Genomic DNA, 21,416 nt, shown 5'->3' on the forward strand with positions numbered 1-21,416 from the left:
CCCCCTGGTCAAAGGGCCTAGCAAAATGATGCATCACAAATGAGCTAAATGGAAACGGTATTATGAAACTTCCTGTTCCGGGGAAACTCAGAAAATATTTAATAAATATTTGTGAAGTCCGAAAGAATAACAAAATAATTGTTTCATTACAATCAATCATTTATTGAATCAAAATTTACATGAAACAATTTCTAGGCCTACGTTATTTATGTTGACAAATTCTCCCGCGTAGGGGGTTACGGTGTTCTTCCCACACGTACACAACACAGAACACAACTAAGCCTACATTGTTGAAAATTCACACAGCGGCGGCGACAGGAGCCGCTTATTGCTCATCATCAATTTAAAGTACACTGTCGAGGGGCCTTCTTGTGCTGATGTTGGATGTGACAGGCACATTCACTTTAATCAGCAATCATGGTGTCACCCTTCGATGGTAATATGTAAGTGTTTTTATCACTTAATTTTGTCATGAAATGGAGCTGGATATTAATTATGATTAGGCTCAGCTAGGCTACTGTAGGCCGAATGCAGCTTCCGCCACACTTCCATGTTGGAGGGCGGTTGTGTGTGTTGTCAGTCGCCTGAGGAGGTTATTCGAAAGGCCTATACCTAGCTAGTAGGCCTAGGCTAGGTGTGTTTTAATTTAATTAATTATTTTTTAAATGAAATGATGTTGGCACGAATTGAGATAATTTGTCATATATGGGAGACAAATTATTACATTTGGATTTTTAAATACAAAATAATTGTAAAGTTGGTAGAAATATTATAATTATAAATAATAATATAGTTATATAGAATATAGGCCTAGTATTTACTATAATTTATTAAAAAGAAGATTTGCCTATCCTATCATCTGTCTGGTATTTGGTACAACTTTAATAGTTTAGACTAGAGTATAGAATAGCTGCTATTTGCATTCAATTCACACCACCACTATTTTGTACAGTATTCCCTCCAAAAGGCCTAGTCTTACTATAGATTTATTAGTTTAAACTTTAGTATCCTCCTAGCTGGTAAGCAGCTACAGACAGTATACAGTATTCAAATTGATAGAATATACACTGTAGTATATAACTTAAGGTGTAGCTAGGGGTGGTTTAAATGATAACTTTGAGTATTATAATAATTATTATGTATGAGATTTTGAATTTTATATTAATAATATATTTTTCAGATGGTTCTTTGGTGGAATATCTCGTAGTGAAGCAGAGTTGCGATTGAAGGATAAAAGACCTGGAATGTTTTTAATTCGTGAAAGTAACACAAGCCGAGGTTCATATGTCCTATGTGTTAGGTAACATTTCTAAATTAATCCAGCTTTTTAATTGTTGTAGTATTTGTTTCTTATTCACACTACACACTATACATTTTCCTTTACTGTGTGCAGGGTACATGTAAATGGGTTGGTCACATTTTATGAGCTGAACTTCCTAATTTCTTTAATGTTGTGTTCCACATGTTTCATTTAATGTTACAAATTAAGCAGAAAATATTCTAACATGCAGCAGCATGCACTTTATTAACGTACACACAGCAGCTATTGTAGTACTACTATCAGTTGTATTTCTAATTTTCAGCGAAAACTCTAAGGTATCGCATTACATTATAAACAAACAAGCTGAAACAAATATTTTCCAAATTGGTGATCAAACGTTTACAAGTTTACCTGATATCATACAGTTTTATAAACTACATTTCCTGGATACAACAACTCTAATTGAACCCGTAAGTAACATTCAGTTTATACCGTAATTATTTCTACCATTTAATAAATTAGTTTTTCTCTCTTAAGCTCTCTCTACACTATCAAACTTTATGTGACAAAAACATGTGATGTTCTCATATATGAACATAAGGATGTCATATCACTACCCTATTTAAACATATCACTACCATATTTAAACATATCACTACCATATTTAAACATATCACTACCATATTTAAGCATATGATCACTACCACATTTGCCTTTATTCCAAAATTGTTGGCCCAAAGTAAGATACATTGTGTATACTATCCGTTAGGGAATTGTTGGCCCAAAGTAAGATACATTGTGTATACTATCCATTAGGGAATTGTTGGCCCATAGTAAGATACATTGTGTATACTATCCGTTAGGGAATTGTTGGCCCAAAGTAAGATACATTGTGTATACTATCCGTTAGGGAATTGTTGGCCCATAGTAAGATACATTGTGTATACTATCCGTTAGGGAATTGTTGGCCCAAAGTAAGATACATTGTGTATACTATCCGTTAGGGAATTGTTGGCCCAAAGTAAGATACATTGTGTATACTATCCATTAGGGAATTGTTGGCCCATAGTAAGATACATTGTGTATACTATCCGTTAGGGAATTGTTGGCCCATAGTAAGATACATTGTGTATACTATCCGTTAGGGAATTGTTGGCCCAAAGTAAGATACATTGTGTATACTATCCGTTTTAGAAATGTTAGTAACTTTCACTTTTCTTGTTCAGTTTTTTATTACTCATTAAACCTCTCTCTAATATTTGTATTTATAGTGTCCAAAAGGGCCAATATATCATCCACAACAGTCTCCCTCGACGGCCCTTCCTCCAGTTTCACTACCAACTACAGGTGGAGAACTTTTTGTTGCATTATATGATTTCAAAGGAAAGGTTAGTTGTTTTTTATGCATACTTCTAGTGTTTTTTTCTATGAAATAATTTGGGTTAATACTATCAATTGAACAATAATGTTTTGTTCAGATAGAGGGCTATTATTTGTAATCAAACCAGGAAATAGACAAACAGGAACATCATTGGTAGTGGTAACCACACACACACAATGTATTATACCAGTTTTGTCATTTAATTTGGCAATCTACCAAATTTATTTCCTTTGAACCTGTATATTTATAAATACATTGTACTTACTACATATTTTTTTTCCAAAAAAACTAAAGTTAAAAAATGTATCATTGCAATAAATATTAATATATACAAATTGAACATTAAAATAAAAAAAAGCAATTCTATTGTTCCTAAATTTATTTAAAAGAGTTAGTTGCATTGAGGGCCTTTATTTATATTATCTGTGTGGTTGGGATAAACACTGGAAAACCTCTACATTTAAATCCATGATCGACGTGTATAATGAAATCTACCAATTAAATACATTTTTTAAATTTTCCTTTTTGATTAGGATGAAGAAGACTTACCATTTAGCAAAGGAGATAAATTATTAGTTATTAGTAAAGATGAGGATCAGTGGTGGACTGCTGTTCATACGGCAACAGGGGCTAAAGGTGCTATACCAAAACCATATGTTGAAAAGGTAACTATTTAAGTCTATACTTAGCAAATGAGATACACTATTAGTTATTGGTAAAGATGAGGATCAGTGGTGGACTGCTGTTCATACGGCAACAGGGGCTAAAGGTGCTATCTACCAAAACCGTATGTTGAAAAGGTAACTATTTAAGTCTATACTTAAAATGTATCTTATTCTTATCTCTTTACATTTTACTCAATCCATCCAATGTAGGTTTTATACAATTAATTCAAGTCAACTTGATTGTACCTTAGTAGAATCATTAAATACTGTAATACAAAGTGATAAATATTAATTTATACAATTAATTCAAGTCAACTTGATTGTACCTTAGTAGAATCATTAAATACTGTAATACAAAGTGATAAATATTAATTTATACAATTAATTCAAGTCAACTTGATTGTACCTTAGTAAAATCATTAAATACTGTAATACAAAGTGACAAATATTAAATTAAATGACAATACAAGTTAACATGATTAAAAGTTTTGATTAAATAAATTGCAAGTCATATACAGTGTTGAAAATCTGTCGGTCTAGCCCTTCCTAATCTGCTAATAATAATAATTTCTAAGTGTAATGAATAGGATAAGTCTTGTATAATTGAGTTTATTTCCTAAGTATAAATATAAATGTTTTAAATATATCTAGAGATATTACAATTATTTACAATTCTTTGAATTTGAAATGTTGCTGTTAACATTAATATCCATTGCCTATTTTATTTAAACTTCAGGATGTCTAAATAGTTAGTTTACCTTCAGAATTAAGTTTGTGTCCTGTATTGTTGTTATACAGTAGTACCTTCATAGTGTTATTTAATAATGTGCCTTTGTTATTTCTAGTTTATACCTTCGGGTTCACAAGTGGTTTCAACTGGTGAAATGAATACAAATACTGATTCAGAACCTAAATTTGCTATTGCTACTCAACAAAGGATGCCTAGTGCTTACGATCCAACTCAGTTGAAATTAGAAGTAAGTTACAATTTTCTTTGTATTGTCCTTCCTGAAAACTTGCCTATTTCAATAGTTATTCTTTTCATGTTTCACTGTGAGACTCCGATAAAGAGCGCTTTATAAATGTTCAATATTTTTATTATATGGTTGTAATTTTTTCTGATTGGAGATAATCAAGTTTTCCTGTGTCAAATAACGCAAAGGATTAATGACCATTAATTCAATGTGCCTTCATCTCTTCCTTGTGTATAATTTTCCTCCATTGTTACCTTTCATAATTCTCCAACATCTTAAGTGTTCACTTAATTATAATCTATACTTTAAACTTTCTTGGTATCTTGTTCAAATTCCCCCATATCCTAATTGTATAATAATGATATGTCGTGTAATAACCTCCACAATTGTGTTTCTCTAATATCTACTACCACGATACTTTTTGTTTGAAATTTTTCAGGTAGGAGATAAAATCCAAATTATAAAAACACACGCAAGTGGGCAATGGCAAGGAATAAACGAAACAACTGGAAAAACTGGTTCATTTCCATTTACACATGTACAAGTATTAAAAGACAATGGTGAAAATAGTATGACATAAAATAACACAAAAGAACTTAGAAGATTACCAGCCAGCCATGATGCCAAAAGGATTTAAAACTAAATATTGTTTTATTCCTTGGCTGGATATAAAATAAGAGTACGATTGCTCGCCATATCAATTGAGGTTGCCCACATCAATGATGAGCATGTTGGCTAATAACAGGGAGTGTCAATTTGGGGATGTGATTCATTTTATCAATTTAGGGTGTGATTCTTATGAATTTAAAAATAACTTGATTTTTGCTCATTCAATTTATACATTATATTACAAAGTTATCACTGACATTCAATTGAGTTCATAATAGAAAGGCACCACTATCTTACAACACATTTCTTACCAATCATTTGACCTTACCAAAGTGTTCAAAATCATCAGGGGTATAGATCATCAAAGCCAATTCATTTTCCACTCAATTACAGCACCCTAGAGGATATACAACTAGACTCTCATACATTATATAAACCTAGATATAATACCATCAGGAGAGAGTTTTGATGTCAGAGCAATTACCGTAATCAACAGAACTCACATTAACAGCACAAATACATTGAAAACTAACCCCGACATTCACACAAACAAAAGAAGGCAACTATTATGAGCATTAAGCTGACTGCCTATTTACATCGCTCACAAGTAGTCTTCTTCAGGTACTATTCTTCAGGTACTACTTGCATTGCTGACATCCAATATGTTGATAAGAAAATTATCTGAAGAATGTATACTGCAGAAATGTCATTATTTGTATTTAGTCAGAGCTAGAATACTCACTATGCTGTACACTCAAATGTTCTGTTCTTCTTATTATATAGTTAAATTGTTTATTATCTAAATAGAATATGCCAGCAGTTACAGGACTATTTTTGGAATATTTCAATAATCATGTACGAAGCTTATTTACATACTAATTATATTCTTTCATCATGCAACAGTACTTAACTCATGACTTATAGGAGTGGAAGTCCATGTGTCTTCATTGCGTCTTGGCCAGAAGTTAAAAATGAAAACGCAAACATGCTGTCTGAACATAAAATTAAATGTTTACAAATTAGCCAAAACATTTTGAGAAGCAAGCAAAGCACATCAAGTTTTACACACAACATTTAATGATAATAAGTTTGTTACACCATCTGCATTTATACTTTATACTATACATAATAATACTAGTATAGTGTAAAAAAGCATTGTACATCATTTGATAAATAAGTGAATGTTAATTACTTTGTTAGATAGCAATCTTTTGTTATACCATTTCACTATTTAATTTATACCATTACAGTAAAATCCGATAATGCCTCATTTGTCATCTCCATGTTTTATGTTATACATTAGTGTATGCTTACTTTAAGCAGTATTATATCATCTGTAGAAAGCATACACTAAGCACCCAACAGTTTGTGAAATACTTGTTTGAATATTGCACCATGCACACGATTGAGATGATTTTGTATTGAAATGTTTCCTATTGGAATATTATACCAATAATGATATTGTGGATGATCAAAGTTATACCAAGTATACACTTAAAATATGCTAATATTTGTCATTAAGTGGCTTAGGGAGTGTGAGTGTTAATCATATCTACCAAGGTAACAAAACTCTTATTATACTGTTAATACTGCAATCTTAAGCTTTGCATCTATTGTTCAATTCTAGTCTTTAACTTGCAAACAAATTAGAGGTTACGGAGGAGAGCATGTAAATAGAGCTAGGAGTTTTGTAATATTATCGGTGCTAGTTTTTTTTCCCAGCCTTAGTACATTCTTGATTTTTGTGTCACTCCCTAAGCTTCATAATAATGAGGTACTTAATTTAAATCCTAACTACACTACAGATCCAATTAACTTATTAGAAATTCTCAAAGAATTACAGAGAAATGTCTAAATATGATAATCGTGTTTTTATGTAAAAATGTATACTGTAACTGCTTTTTTTATTACCATTTTTTTTTATTTTACGATTTAGAAAATGATTTTAATAATATCCCATTGGTTAGTTAATTTGTACAGTAGCAAACTTGTAATAATACATACCCAGTATATGGTATATAACAGCTGTTTGATGAATTTTTGTTTGCGAGTTGTGGTTTATGACCTTCCCTTTTCCCCTGCCCCACCCACTTGGTCAAGTACTGTATATACACCTTACAAAATTGATGAGTGTTGTGCACTTGAAGACCTCAAACATATTTTAACAGCACTGATTATTTTAATCATAAATCGTAATTTGTCTATATTATGTGTGCCTTGGTGATTCAAACAAAAAAGACAGAAAGCAAATAATTCTATTAGCAGAAAGATTTTAATCCTATAACATCAAAATTTAAACACAAAGAAACCAAATGTTTGAGTCCTTTTGAACATGCAAAATGCTGTAATTTCTAGTGATTGGCTGCAGCACCCCATTTAAATATCATCACATACTCTCCAATACCCACAATTGTTATACAGTAATACTGTAGTATGAAGAATCATAGAGTACAATAAGTGGGCCTGTGAATGGAAGGTAACTATGCCAACAACACTGAGAGCAACATCAATATGATAGAATAGACCTGAGAGAGAGAAACGTAGGTATTGTATCAAAGGCAACATTTGTTTTACTTATTCTGTATAAAATACCATTAAATAGTTTACATCAATTGTACTACAAATTTATTGTTTTCAATAATTCTTCGGTAGTAACCTAAATGTAAATCTCTCTAAAAATGGACCAGACTTGGTCTTTAAATGTTATTTTGTAATTATCAGAATAGTTCTTTGGAGGAAAATATAAATAATAAAAATTATAATATGCACAACAACGCCGCATAGTCCACTAAATCTTGTAAGCATTGGAAAAACTTATCGATGTTGTCAATGATTTGAGAGATCCACCGGCTATGAAAAATGCCATTACTCCCGTAACTGCTAGTACAACATATACAACTGCTAAAACTAGACCATATAAATGATGTGTTGAGAGGAGAAGAGACTGAAAATAAAACATATGGTAATTAAATTAAACAAAACTTCAAGAATTTGAATTAGAATTTGAAGACTGTCTAAATAAACTTGTTAACTTATTAATCATTCTCCTACAAAGCAAAATGTCTGCATATTTTTACTTACCATAAGTGAAACACCTAGATGTGTTGCTAACACATATACAATGGCCAGATACTTGCGATTTTCACATCCCCAGAAGAAAATGACATTCCAAAATGTGTGTAGTAGAATAAATGCCATCGTCATAAATGCTACAAGTAAAGAAAAATGGTTAAATTCTGTATTTATTTTATTCTTTGTCAATTCGATAGTATCATGTATATTTAACAGGCATCCCAATAAATACTGTAAATTCAACTTACCTGATGTAATAAGGAATTGATGTGGTCCACCAGTGAGACCAACCGTTCCAGGGCCCTTAGAGTCTGCTAAAATATTACTGAATGAGAACAGCCCACTCATAACACCGAATCCAAAGCCAGACACTATGTTAAAAATAAAGCAATATAAAAACTTTGATACAATGAGAAGTGTGCTATTGTAGTCCCAGGGTTGTGGGTTCAAGTTAGTACTGTACTTGGTACTGTACTTAGTTTGCTCTTGTGACCATTGTTGGAATAGCCAGAAATCATTACGTACCATAAGCATACATATGTTGGCTTTTTTGTGAGGTAGCTGATGTCTGTGAGCCATTGTTTGTTCTATTACTAGGTTCACTGAACTGCTGCAAACCATCTTCAGCTTTCCTATAAAATTGAAATTATTGGTTATAATATCTACTGAATAAAATATTTAAAAAGCAGACTTTTGTTGTTTGTTCAATTTCCAGATAGTCTACATGAAAGAGAGAGTTTCAACCTTCTTACAGTTTATGTATTTAATTTAGAGTCACTCAGAATGACTATATATTAAGCATAGGGTAACTAAACATTTTGTCTCATTATTTCATGTTTTTTGTTTATAGGATGTACATTTACTTTGATTAACATGAAGCTGTGGCTTCGGAGTGGAGCTGTGGCTTGGTGGTTATGATGCTTGGCTACCAATCTAAGGGTCCTGGGTTCAAGTCCTGTCATATGTCAGGGTTTTTTTCTCATGACAATTTACAACTCCACTCCCAAAGACTTAATAATAAGTCTTTGTTTATGTAGAGCATCTTGTGTATATGTTTGTCTTGTGAAATTATTAAATAGTTTATCCATCCTGTAATTGGCGGGTTACTCGCTGTTGGATGAGTATGAAATAAAATAAAAAAATTAAAAAAATTACCGAAGAATTCTAAAGTAGAGGTATCTGAAAGCTTCTTGAAAGAAAATCGAGAAAACTAAACCAAAAGCCAGTTCATCTTTGAGAGGTACTACAGCTGCCCACCAAATTGAAGAAATCAGTAACGCTATCAGCCAGAAAAACATTCTGAAACAAAAACATATAATATTTAAACTGAATAAGTTGATTGTTCGTTAAGGCCTAGTTTTTTTTTTTAGAACTATTTACTCTAAATTTGAAACAAGGTTCTAATACCTACCCAGCAATCATTACAATTATGCGTAAGGGTTCACTAACAACGGTGAACAGGAACATTGCTACTGCCGGACCATAAGCAATGAACATGGCACCGAAAAACTGCATCACGGTCATGGTGATTTTTTCCCAACTACAGGACTGTGTTTTATTCAAGGCACTTGTTTGATAAATCTGTAACAAAATGAATTGTTTAGAACCTTCCTGACCAACCACTGCTTTGAATCCATTTAGTATTTTATTTAAAATTATATATTTTTTATATTTTAGTCAGTAATTAATCAATGATTTAGGTTATTAATATTAAAAACCAATAAAAAGAGACATCATATTATTGATTACCCTTCAAATGTTATTGATATTTATAATAGCCAACGTATGCATCGTTAGAGAACCTGTATCGTTAGGTCTAAATAATTATATAGATTTCCCTTCCACACACCTTACTGTATATCTATATACATTACTGTATATCTATACCTCCCTCTTTGCACACACCACATACAATGCATTGCTTGGCACAACAAATTGAGTTTGAGCCGGTCACTTGATCATTCCAAACAGAGAGAGGCGAGTAGGCAGGCCTTCGCCAACCTAAACCAGGGAACAACTCCCTGCCTAAACATTGGCTATTTAGTTCTGAAATGGCGGTAATCATCACTGTGTTATATTCATTAACGGATATAATATTTATTTATACAAACCTTTCAATTTAAATTTACTTAAATTACAAATCGAATCGGTGAATTCATCGACGGTGGTGGTAAACAATGAAATCTGATCAAGATCGTCGACTTCCTGCTTTTGTACTAGGCCTAGACTTCAAATCCAGCATGCTTTATTAATTTAGAGTGTCATTTGGCGTATTCGATTGGGTAATTTTTGTTCTCACCAGAAAATTTTCTATACAATTTTTCCCTCCATTGTTTTAAATTTTTTCTTCGAATGGTAACGCAAATTGTTCATTAAATAAGTACAACTTAAAATTCGAAATACCTTACTCTGTTAATTTTTTTTCTAAACGTTAGTCCTCCAATCGAATACGCCAATTTGTTTTAAAATAACTAAAACTAAAGAGGCATTCAAAAACAATTTAATATAAAATCATTCAATTTTATTCATGTTTGTCTAAAAGTAAAGATATTTGTTATTCTAGGTCTTGCCTAGTGATTACAAAAATATATGACAAAAAGTTGTAAAATGTGTTTCTACACTGAGTAAAAAAATCAGTTGTAATTGCATAGTTTTTTCCAAGGTATTTGGGAGATGTCGATTGTTGTGGTCCAGATCATCTAACTAATTGTTTTTCCATATTAACGATGTGCTTTCACAAATTAGATTGTCATTCAAATGTTTGTGTTTAATTGAATACAGAAAACTCTATCCAATTACAGCTAGGCTATTCTACAACGATTAATGTGTGATTACATTGAGTGTATACTATTCTTTCTTTGGCTTTATTTGTTGCGTCGTCTCTTTAAATCCATGAAAAACACAAACAAATAACAGCAATGCAAGCAGAATAGCTGGTATAACTTCTACAGTACTTCCAAGAACAACCATTGAATACACAGATATCACTGATATTGACATCAAGATTAGAGCAGAGCCTCTTCTAACGAACGGTTTTCCAAAAGCAAGGAGTGATCCAAAGCACAGTTCCGCAACTCCACATAAAGTGCGATAGAATGCAGCATTTGGCATTGGGAAACCAAGCTCTACTAATGGACACACATGAGCCCAGAATTTAAAAGTGTCAACCTGCAAAATACAAAAGGATTACATTAGTTTTCAAGAAAAAAGATTGGGTATTTGATATAATTAAACTATTAAATTAAAAGGTTTTTTTTTCTTTTTCCATTTTGAATACCAATTTGTTCATAATTTGTTGCCGAAAGTTTAGCTCCTTCATCTTCCTTCTTTGACTTCTCGGATTGATTTCCAAACTATTCTTTGTTGTCAAATGTTAATACACTATTTTTGATCTCGATGTTTCTTCTTTTTTTTTCTCCTATTTCTCGTCAAAAATTTGATGTTCTATTCAGGCCACCCTTTGCTCGAACTGTCTGTTTTCAATCTTCACTCTTTCCTACATTCTGTAAACTTTGCAATGGTCTTCCCTCTGAATTAAGTGAGCTTGCTCTTGGCAGGTTTCGAGAATTCGAGACTGGTCTTCGCCAACACTATTTCTTTTGATTTTACCTGGTCCCTGCTGTATTTTTTTACATAATGTCTTAGATTTTTATTATTTAATTTTTTCTCGTCATTTATTTTATATTTATATTATATTTTATTTATGTTAAAGGAAAGTCTTTAAACAGTGATTGGGTTCGCTTGTGACACTAATCCTGGCTTTTTGTTTCATTATATATTTTTATGTATTCTGTTGTAATTGTAATGAGCCAATATTGAATAAATCAAATGAATAGTAGTTTAGTACAGACAGTATATTATTATTTATAATTTTTATAAGCAAATATTAAAAATAAATGAAAAGTAGTTATTATTTATGTTCTCCTTACCATCATATCATGATACGGTTGCAATGGGACAATCTTTGGAATACATCCTCCAACAAAAAATACTCCAACTATCACTGCTATCTTGTCAACAATTGATGCCCTCATTTCGTATACAAATAAATTTAGTACAATTTACAGTTGGATCACCACAGGCAGGTACTGAGTAAAGAGAGAGAGGTAAGAGAATATATTTGAGGGCGGGGAATCAACTATCAAAGAGATTAAGTTATGCGAGTTAGATTCATGAATAAATTAGAAAGTAAAATAAAATTGCAATTTTAGGCATAACAATCCTCTTTGCTCTCTCTAAGTACGTCTAAACTAAGCTCAAGGTGACGACGTGTGTGTGTTATTTGATTTGTTTTTCATGCAGTTGCCAGGATGTAATCTTCATTAAATCTTTTTTTATTTACATTACGTTTGTAAAATATAGTTTAATGACGTATATAATTACGTAACAATTATTTTGTGTATTTAAATCTAATAAAAGCATGATTAAAGTAATTTATGAAACGATTTAAAGTGGTTAAACCAATTTTAACTCTCTGGCAATTGACAAACGAGGATCGGATTGCAAAACATGGCGACTTGCAGTGAACTCAATCGTGAGAAGGCAGATACAATTAAATCAAGTCAAACAGAAGATACCAATGCATCGGCTTCGAAAAGTTCAAACGAAACACCATGTTTAATCGTTTTAGGAATGGCTGGTTCAGGAAAAACAACATTTGTTCAGGTAACAAGGCTGCATACACAATAGCTAAACTGTAGGCCCTTTCTTAAAACTGCACCATCTGCAGTTTCCAGGGATAAATTGCTTCAAGACATGGGGCGAAACGTCCACAGTCACACTTATTTACTCCTGGTAGCGCCCGGTGTGTTTTGTAATTTACCTTGATTTACCTTGACCTTTAGACTATAAACCTGTTAAGGTTTGTGAGTCCCTCTTTGAACATCTTGGTTATATGGCTCAAACTTTAGGTTGTGGGTTTTCCAGTGTGTTTCAAGATGGGTTTTAAAATTATTTATAGAGGATGCATTTACTATATGATATGGCAAACTATTCCAATCATTTACTGCAGATATTGAAAAGAATTTCTGTCTGTGTTTCGATTTACTATCATGAACTTTTTTAATTTTAAAATTGTGGCCTCTAGTTACAGTAGATGGTGCTAATTCGAAAAAGACACCCGGATTAACATTATCATACTTTTGTATCATTCTAAAAATCTGTAAGCAGCAAGACCTCTTTCTTCGAAATGCTAATGATGGCAGTTTCATAAATTTCATTCGGTCACTATATGGTTGAGTTTTAATTTCCACAGCAAGTTTTGTGGCTCTTTGCTGAACTTTTTCTAAGAGAATAGAATCACCAACAAACTGAGGAAGACAAGCCGTACTAGAATATTCTAAAATCGGTCTAACCATTGATTTATAAAGGATAGACACTAAATGACTGTCTAAATATTCAAAGGTTCTCTTAATTAAACCAAGTCTAGAGTTAGCCTTTTTAACAACTTCAACGATATGATCATGAAAATTCAATTTATTATCAACTAAAACACCAAGATCTCTCATCTGAGTTACAACTCCTAACTGAATTCTATCTGAACCTGTTCCCATAAAGTATGTTGTGTTCAAGGATTTTTTACCGAGATGCATAACCTTACATTTATTAATATTAAAGGGCAACTGCCACTTTACTGACCATTTATACATCTTATCAATGTCCGCCTGAAAATCAAGAGCATCTATGTCTGAATCAACAGCTTTGTATGTCTTTGAATCATCAGCAAACAAAAAAAGAGTAATATAAAATGTACCGCTATTATAAGTATAGTACATGTTTGTTATTAAATATGTCAATGATATGGTATATTTAGTTTATATTAATTAATTGTAAAACCAAATTATGTTGGAATTTTTTTTTGTGACAAAATCAATTAATTAACACATTTTATTTATCATAATAATAATATTTAAATGTTATACTTATAGTGTACTAACTAATATCACATTCATAATTAACGCGAATCTCCTACTTTTATGAAATTGGAGCAGAGCAGCATCAGAATGAACCTAAATCACTAACAATTTATGTCAATAATTAAATAAATATAATAAACATTTTTCTTTTATTTCTTATATTGCAGAGATTAACCGGCCATTTGCATGCAAAGAAGACCCCTCCTTATGTCATTAACTTAGATCCAGCAGTACATGAAGTTAATTTTCCAGTCAACATTGGCAAGTTATAACAAATTATCTTTCTCAACATTTCAATTCAATTACGCTTTAAAAAAAAGAGCTTTGTAAACCAATTTTGTGTTAAAGTAGTGCCATGCTAACTAGAAACTGTAACATGTGTAATTCTTGCAGATATTAGAGACACTGTAAATTACAAAGAAATAATGAAGCAATATGGACTTGGACCTAATGGGGGAATTATGACATCACTCAATCTGTTTTCTACAAAATTTGACCAAGTCATGCAGTTTGTTGAGAAAAACAGTACAGATTCAAAGTATGTTGAATTCATTCATTCATCAACATTTCTATTTGAAGATAAAAAAAAAAACATATAAAAATACAACAAGAATGATAATGGAAGGGATACAAAATAAGCACAAGTGCTTTAAACATGTAACCCTAACAACATTTAACAAAAATTAGTACAAAGAAACAAAAAAGAATAAATTCCGAGTTTACTTCCAAAATTGTGAATGTGTTTATAAATCAGTATGATGATGAGGTTTATCTGTTCTTTCAGGTATGTAATCCTTGATACACCTGGACAAATTGAAGTGTTTACTTGGTCTGCATCTGGCACCATCATATCAGAAACTTTGGTTAGTATGATATAGTTTCATTATCATTGTTTAAGCATTTAACAAATTCTGTTATAGAAAAAGGTATGCTTAAAAATGATTATTTTAAATGCTGATAAATTGAAAAGATAGTAACAGAAATGACTTTAAAAATAGGGGGCATGATGATAGAAAGGGAATTTTTATTTTTGCTTTTTCTTGTAGGGCTCAACATTTCCTACTGTTATAGTGTATGTTATGGATACTGCCAGGAGTGTTAATCCAGTCACCTTCATGTCAAATATGTTATATGCTTGCAGGTAGGCTTCAGTTTGTTCCACATAATTATCTCTGTCATATCAACAATCTTATTTTTAGTAATCACCATCATTTCCTAAACTGATAAAACCATCATTTTCTAAACTGATAAAAATATTCTTTTTTTTTGTAGTATTCTCTACAAGTTTAAACTACCCTTCATTGTAGTTATGAACAAGGTAAGTTTTTACCATTTATACACCCCAATTTACAGTACTTGGTAATCATTTAATGCTAATTATATTTTTTTTATGGTATTGAAATCTGTTGCTGTGCTTCAAACATTGTATGCAAAGCTCAGATTAAAATTACATTTATAGAGAATCGTTTAAAGTAAACTATAAATAAACTATCTTTAATTTTAATTAGACAGACATTATATCAAACGATTTTGCTGTTGAGTGGATGCAGGATTTTGAAGCATTCCAAGATGCTTTGGCACAAGAAACTTCATACACTTCAAACCTGACACGTTCCATGAGTCTGGTATTGGATGAGTTCTACCAAAACATGCGTGTAAGTACTGTATATGCATGTCAAATGATACAACAGTATTTGTATCTGCTGCATATTCTATGCATGTCAAATGATACAACAGTATCTGTATCTGCTGCATATTCTATGCATGTCAAATGATACAACAGTATTTGTATCTGCTGCATATTCTATGCATGTCAAATGATACAACAGTATTTGTATCTGCTGCATATTCTATGCATGTCAAATGATACAATAGTATCTGTATCTGCTGCATATTCTATGCATGTCAAATGATACAACAGTATCTGTATCTGCTGCATATTCTATGCATGTCAAATGATACAACAGTATCTGTATCTGCTGCATATTCTATGCATGTCAAATGATACAACAGTATCTGTATCTGGTGCATATTCTATGCATGTCAAATGATACAATACTATCTGTATCTGCTGCATATTCTATGCATGTCAAATGATACAACAGTATCTGTATCTGGTGCATATTCTATGCATGTCAAATGATACAACAGTATCTGTATCTGGTGCATATTCTATGCATGTCAAATGATACAACAGTATCTGTATCTGGTGCATATTCTATGCATGTCAAATGATACAACAGTATCTGTATCTGGTGCATATTCTATGCATGTCAAATGATACAACTGTATCTGGTGCATATTCTATGCATGTCAAATGATACAACAGTATCTGTATCTGCTGCATATTCTATGCATGTCAAATGATACAATAGTATCTGTATCTGCTGCATATTCTATGCATGTCAAATGATACAATAGTATCTGTATCTGCTGCATATTCTATGCATGTCAAATGATACAGCAGTATTTGTATCTGCTGCATATTCTATGCATGTCAAATGATACAATAGTATCTGTATCTGCTGCATATTCTATGCATGTCAAATGATACAACAGTATCTGTATCTGGTGCATATTCTATGCATGTCAAATGATACAACAGTATTTGTATCTGCTGCATATTCTATGCATGTCAAATGATACAATAGTATCTGTATCTGCTGCATATTCTATGCATGTCAAATGATACAACAGTATCTGTATCTGGTGCATATTCTATGCATGTCAAATGATACAATAGTATTTGTATCTGCTGCATATTCTATGCATGTCAAATGATACAACAGTATCTGTATCTGCTGCATATTCTATGCATGTCAAATGATACAACAGTATCTGTATCTGCTGCATATTCTATGCATGTCAAATGATACAATAGTATCTGTATCTGCTGCATATTCTATGCATGTCAAATGATACAACAGTATCTGTATCTGCTGCATATTCTATGCATGTCAAATGATACAACAGTATCTGTATCTGCTGCATATTCTATGCATGTCAAATGATACAACAGTATCTGTATCTGCTGCATATTCTATGCATGTCAAATGATACAACAGTATCTGTATCTGGTGCATATTCTATGCATGTCAAATGATACAACAGTATTTGTATCTGCTGCATATTCTATGCATGTCAAATGATACAATAGTATCTGTATCTGCTGCATATTCTATGCATGTCAAATGATACAACAGTATCTGTATCTGCTGCATATTATATGCATGTCAAATGATACAACAGTATCTGTATCTGGTGAATATTCTATGCATGTCAAATGATACAATAGTATCTGTATCTGCTGCATATTCTATGTATGTCAAATGATACAACAGTATCTGTATCTGCTGCATATTCTATGCATGTCAAATGATACAACAGTATCTGTATCTGCTGCATATTCTATGCATGTCAAATGATACAACAGTATCTGTATCTGCTGCATATTCTATGCATGTCAAATGATACAATAGTATCTGTATCTGCTGCATATTCTATGCATGTCAAATGATACAACAGTATCTGTATCTGCTGCATATTCTATGCATGTCAAATGATATAACAGCTATCTGTATCTGCTGCATATTCTATGCATGTCAAATGATACAACAGTATCTGTATCTGGTGCATATTCTATGCATGTCAAATGATACAATAGTATCTGTATCTGCTGCATATTCTATGCATGTCAAATGATACAACAGTATCTGCTGCATATTCTATGCATGTCAAATGATACAACAGCTATCTGTATCTGCTGCATATTCTATGCATGTCAAATGATACAACAGTATCTGTATCTGCTGCATATTCTATGCATGTCAAATGATACAACAGTATCTGTATCTGCTGCATATTCTATGCATGTCAAATGATACAACAGTATCTGTATCTGCTGCATATTCTATGCATGTCAAATGATACAATAGTATCTGTATCTGCTGCATATTCTATGCATGTCAAATGATACAACAGTATCTGTATCTGCTGCATATTCTATGCATGTCAAATGATACAACAGTATCTGTATCTGCTGCATATTCTATGCGTGTCAAATGATACAACAGTATCTGTATCTGCTGCATATTCTATGCGTGTCAAATGATACAACAGTATCTGTATCTGCTGCATATTCTATGCATGTCAAATGATACAACAGTATTTGTATCTGCTGCATATTCTATGCATGTCAAATGATACAATAGTATCTGTATCTGGTGCATATTCTATGCATGTCAAATGATACAACAGTATCTGTATCTGCTGCATATTCTATGCATGTCAAATGATACAACAGTATCTGTATCTGGTGCATATTCTATGCATGTCAAATGATACAACAGTATCTGTATCTGCTGCATATTCTATGCATGTCAAATGATACAATAGTATCTGTATCTGCTGCATATTCTATGCATGTCAAATGATACAATAGTATCTGTATCTGCTGCATATTCTATGCATGTCAAATGATACAATAGTATCTGTATCTGCTGCATATTCTATGCATGTCAAATGATACAACAGTATCTGTATCTGCTGCATATTTTATGCATGTCAAATGATACAACAGTATCTGTATCTGCTGCATATTCTATGCATGTCAAATGATACAACAGTATCTGTATCTGCTGCATATTCTATGCATGTCAAATGATACAATAGTATCTGTATCTGCTGCATATTCTATGCATGTCAAATGATACAACAGTATCTGTATCTGCTGCATATTCTATGCATGTCAAATGATATAACAGCTATCTGTATCTGCTGCATATTCTATGCATGTCAAATGATACAACAGTATCTGTATCTGGTGCATATTCTATGCATGTCAAATGATACAATAGTATCTGTATCTGCTGCATATTCTATGCATGTCAAATGATACAATAGTATCTGTATCTGCTGCATATTCTATGCATGTCAAATGATACAATAGTATCTGTATCTGCTGCATATTCTATGCATGTCAAATGATACAATAGTATCTGTATCTGGTGCATATTCTATGCATGTCAAATGATACAATAGTATCTGTATCTGCTGCATATTCTATATCTCAAAGCAAAATCCAAAATTTTTAGTGCGGATGTTTGCTAAGGCTTTCCTTGGATTTAATGAGGACAGAGGCTTAAGATTTCCCTTGGATTTAATGAGGACAGAGGCTTAAGATTTCTCCATTCTTTTCCATTTCTAAATATTTGTTTGAATTTGATTGCAGTGTGTTGGTGTTTCAGCTGTTACTGGTGAGGGTATGACTGAATTCTTTAAAGCAGTAAGCGAAGCAGTAACAGAATATGAAACGTAAGTTATTGCAAAACACAATACAATAAAAATCATTTTAATTAAAACATATTTATATATTTGTCCCGATATTTCTTTCAGAGAATATAAACCAGAATATGAAAAGCTACGTAAAGAAAGGGTAAGTTTACAATTGCAAAGTGTTATAATGACATTTAAGTTTTCTTTGTGTTGGTTTTTTTTAGACCCTAAGCTTCCTTGATACAACTATATCTTTATTTATATCTGTTCAGTTATTAAAAGAAGATAAAGCAAAGGAAGAGAAACTGAGCAAGTTGAAATCAGAGGCTGGTAGTGGAACCAGTGTCACAATGGAAGGAATTATATCTGGTGATGATACAAGTTAGTCTTTTAGTATCAATTATTAAATGATGGTAAATAGGTACAGTATAGGAAAAGTAATGAGATGTTAAGATCTTTAATGTGGTATTAGAAATGAGTCTTTTATAACTGTACTTATCTCTACCAGATGGAAGCGCTAAAGAACAGGAGGTTGCAATCGGATTAGGAGATGAAAATGATGATGAACTGGAAAAAGATGATGTTGAAGGTAATTGTTATTTTGTTTACTTATAATGCCAGGTGAGAATCAAACCAAATTTACATATATATATTTTGTTTTTTAGGTCGGGAAGAGATCATAGAGGAGGAATCGTTCAATCGGTTTAAATCTAAAAGTTCCGAAGACGTCATAAAGTAACCAATCTTAACTGCAAATATTTGATTAATTACAAAATTCCAAGCTGTCATCATTGGATTTGAACATCAGGCCATCATGATCACTTCCTCTCAGTGGTTCTAAGGTGTGTTTTGTTCATTTTAAGCCATGATATTAACACATATTTATTGAAGAGTGAAAAAAAAACCATTCCATTAAGGCTTCATTAGCTGAATTGCAGGTGGCCATTTTACATTTGAATAAAATTCAAATAACAAGTTTAATTACACATATATTTTTAATCATGTACATGGCAGCAATATGAACAAATGACTGTACATTACATGTATAAATTTGTAGACATATTTTACTTGTAGTAAAATAATTGCTCACTAAAGTACCATATAAAATAAGCAGGTCTCTAGTAGTCTTTAGTTCAACTAAAGTGCTTATTAACAGAATTAATATTTTTACGGTAAAGTTGACCTTTTTATAATATTTGACATCTGTTTGTTTTTTTCGATAAATGAAGATTTTAAAAACCATTCATGACTAAAGGTTTTTGTTACTTTTAAAATGGACGGAGCTTACAAATTGCATTTTAGGATATTCTTATATGTCTGGATAATAATGTATTAAAATACAGTGTTATTAAACGCCAATCACTAAGTGAATACTTTGACATCAGGAATGGATAATAATGTATTATTTCAGGTCTTAATTTTTTTACGACAAAAAGTTAACTTTGCGATTTTAGAACGCAAGGAAATAAATTCTTGCATTTTGGTTTATAAAAACCGTTTTCGTTTTGTTTCTTCACCAACTTCGTAAAAGTGAACTCGCTTCTCAGCTTTCTTCTTCAAACTCCAAAGTAATGCAATTAAACAAATTCCTGGTAAGAATAAAGATGAAATTGTTGTCGTTGATAACGCCGTCAGGGAGTACAGAAGTGTACTAGTAACAATGAGTAGACCAATGGAGCTGATACGTACTGCGCGCTGTGTCCCAAAAGCCAACAGCGTTCCCATTGTTATCTCTGATATGCCTATCATTGAACGGTATACATCTGGTTCGATGTTCAATCCTAGGCAAAGCCATGGACAAACTGTAGCCAAGTCATCAAAGTTTGTTTTCTGTAAAAACAAATTCCTCATGGCATTATTTATTTTATGCTAAGGTTATTCAATATACTAGTCTTTTTTAATTCACAAAATTAATGTAATTTCAATCAATTTTTTACAATGCAACATAATGGAATTATTTATTTTATGCTTGTGGAATTGCATTTTAATGATTAGGTTTATTCAATATACTAGTAAATTTTTTAATTCACAAAATTAATGTAATGAATACAATTTTATTCAATTTTTTACAATGCAACATATCAGAATCAGATCAATGTAATTATTTTGAACACATTTCTATAACTTGAATTTAAACATTGTGTAATTATAATACTTACCACTCGATCATGCAAAGGTTGCAATGGTAGGACTTTTGTAATCCCAGAAGAAACAAAATAAAGGCCTAGACTAAAAACAATAGCAATTTTTATGTCCATTTCAAAC

The 21,416-nt window shown here is 31.9% G+C and overlaps 4 protein-coding genes across 4 annotated transcripts; 2 read left to right on the forward strand and 2 right to left on the reverse strand.

Moving 5' to 3' along the window:
• The first annotated feature begins 20 nt into the window (after positions 1-20).
• LOC140055233 (crk-like protein) lies at positions 21-5,807 on the forward strand. Its single transcript, XM_072100514.1, has 7 exons — positions 21-443; positions 1,181-1,300; positions 1,584-1,731; positions 2,533-2,649; positions 3,176-3,307; positions 4,153-4,284; positions 4,721-5,807. Exons 1-7 carry the CDS (start codon positions 418-420, stop codon positions 4,859-4,861), a joined length of 816 nt encoding a protein of 271 aa, XP_071956615.1. The 5' UTR covers positions 21-417; the 3' UTR covers positions 4,862-5,807.
• A 1,336-nt stretch (positions 5,808-7,143) lies between these two features.
• On the reverse strand, positions 7,144-10,183 carry LOC140055237 (gamma-secretase subunit Aph-1-like). The gene is made up of 7 exons (XM_072100519.1): positions 10,074-10,183; positions 9,374-9,543; positions 9,118-9,261; positions 8,488-8,594; positions 8,211-8,333; positions 7,972-8,099; positions 7,144-7,834 (listed from the first exon to the last, which is right to left on the reverse strand). The coding sequence occupies exons 2-7, from the start codon at positions 9,484-9,486 to the stop codon at positions 7,679-7,681; spliced, it is 771 nt and encodes a 256-aa protein (XP_071956620.1). The 5' UTR covers positions 9,487-9,543; positions 10,074-10,183; the 3' UTR covers positions 7,144-7,678.
• Positions 10,184-10,491: 308 nt separating this feature from the next.
• LOC140055244 (uncharacterized) lies at positions 10,492-12,248 on the reverse strand. The gene is made up of 2 exons (XM_072100527.1): positions 11,892-12,248; positions 10,492-11,130 (listed from the first exon to the last, which is right to left on the reverse strand). Exons 1-2 carry the CDS (start codon positions 11,994-11,996, stop codon positions 10,810-10,812), a joined length of 426 nt encoding a protein of 141 aa, XP_071956628.1. The 5' UTR covers positions 11,997-12,248; the 3' UTR covers positions 10,492-10,809.
• A 220-nt stretch (positions 12,249-12,468) lies between these two features.
• On the forward strand, positions 12,469-20,259 carry LOC140055226 (GPN-loop GTPase 1-like). Its single transcript, XM_072100498.1, has 12 exons — positions 12,469-12,627; positions 14,045-14,138; positions 14,271-14,415; positions 14,662-14,740; positions 14,924-15,018; positions 15,150-15,195; positions 15,386-15,532; positions 19,108-19,190; positions 19,272-19,311; positions 19,424-19,532; positions 19,660-19,740; positions 19,817-20,259. Exons 1-12 carry the CDS (start codon positions 12,472-12,474, stop codon positions 19,888-19,890), a joined length of 1,149 nt encoding a protein of 382 aa, XP_071956599.1. The 5' UTR covers positions 12,469-12,471; the 3' UTR covers positions 19,891-20,259.
• The last annotated feature ends 1,157 nt before the right edge of the window (positions 20,260-21,416 follow it).

The sequence above is a fragment of the Antedon mediterranea genome, chromosome 7, assembly GCF_964355755.1.
Source record: "Antedon mediterranea chromosome 7, ecAntMedi1.1, whole genome shotgun sequence".
Taxonomy (NCBI): domain Eukaryota; kingdom Metazoa; phylum Echinodermata; class Crinoidea; order Comatulida; family Antedonidae; genus Antedon; species Antedon mediterranea.

Excerpts from the sequence above, each read along its gene's own strand:
- LOC140055244 (XM_072100527.1), bottom strand. The coding sequence starts at position 11,996 with ATGAGGGCATCAATTGTTGACAAGATAGCAGTGATAGTTGGAGTATTT. Across the intron at positions 11,131-11,891 it reads AACCGTATCATGATATGATG|GTTGACACTTTTAAATTCTG; the intron begins GTAAGGAGAACA and ends TGTATTTTGCAG.
- LOC140055226 (XM_072100498.1), top strand. The coding sequence starts at position 12,472 with ATGGCGACTTGCAGTGAACTCAATCGTGAGAAGGCAGATACAATTAAA. Across the intron at positions 12,628-14,044 it reads GAAAAACAACATTTGTTCAG|AGATTAACCGGCCATTTGCA; the intron begins GTAACAAGGCTG and ends CTTATATTGCAG. Across the intron at positions 14,741-14,923 it reads CCATCATATCAGAAACTTTG|GGCTCAACATTTCCTACTGT; the intron begins GTTAGTATGATA and ends TTTTTCTTGTAG.
- LOC140055237 (XM_072100519.1), bottom strand. The coding sequence starts at position 9,486 with ATGACCGTGATGCAGTTTTTCGGTGCCATGTTCATTGCTTATGGTCCG. Across the intron at positions 9,262-9,373 it reads ATAATTGTAATGATTGCTGG|AATGTTTTTCTGGCTGATAG; the intron begins GTAGGTATTAGA and ends TTTTTGTTTCAG. Across the intron at positions 8,334-8,487 it reads CCAACATATGTATGCTTATG|TGTCTGGCTTTGGATTCGGT; the intron begins GTACGTAATGAT and ends TTTTTAACATAG.
- LOC140055233 (XM_072100514.1), top strand. The coding sequence starts at position 418 with ATGGTGTCACCCTTCGATGGTAATAT. Across the intron at positions 444-1,180 it reads TCACCCTTCGATGGTAATAT|ATGGTTCTTTGGTGGAATAT; the intron begins GTAAGTGTTTTT and ends TATATTTTTCAG. Across the intron at positions 4,285-4,720 it reads CAACTCAGTTGAAATTAGAA|GTAGGAGATAAAATCCAAAT; the intron begins GTAAGTTACAAT and ends GAAATTTTTCAG.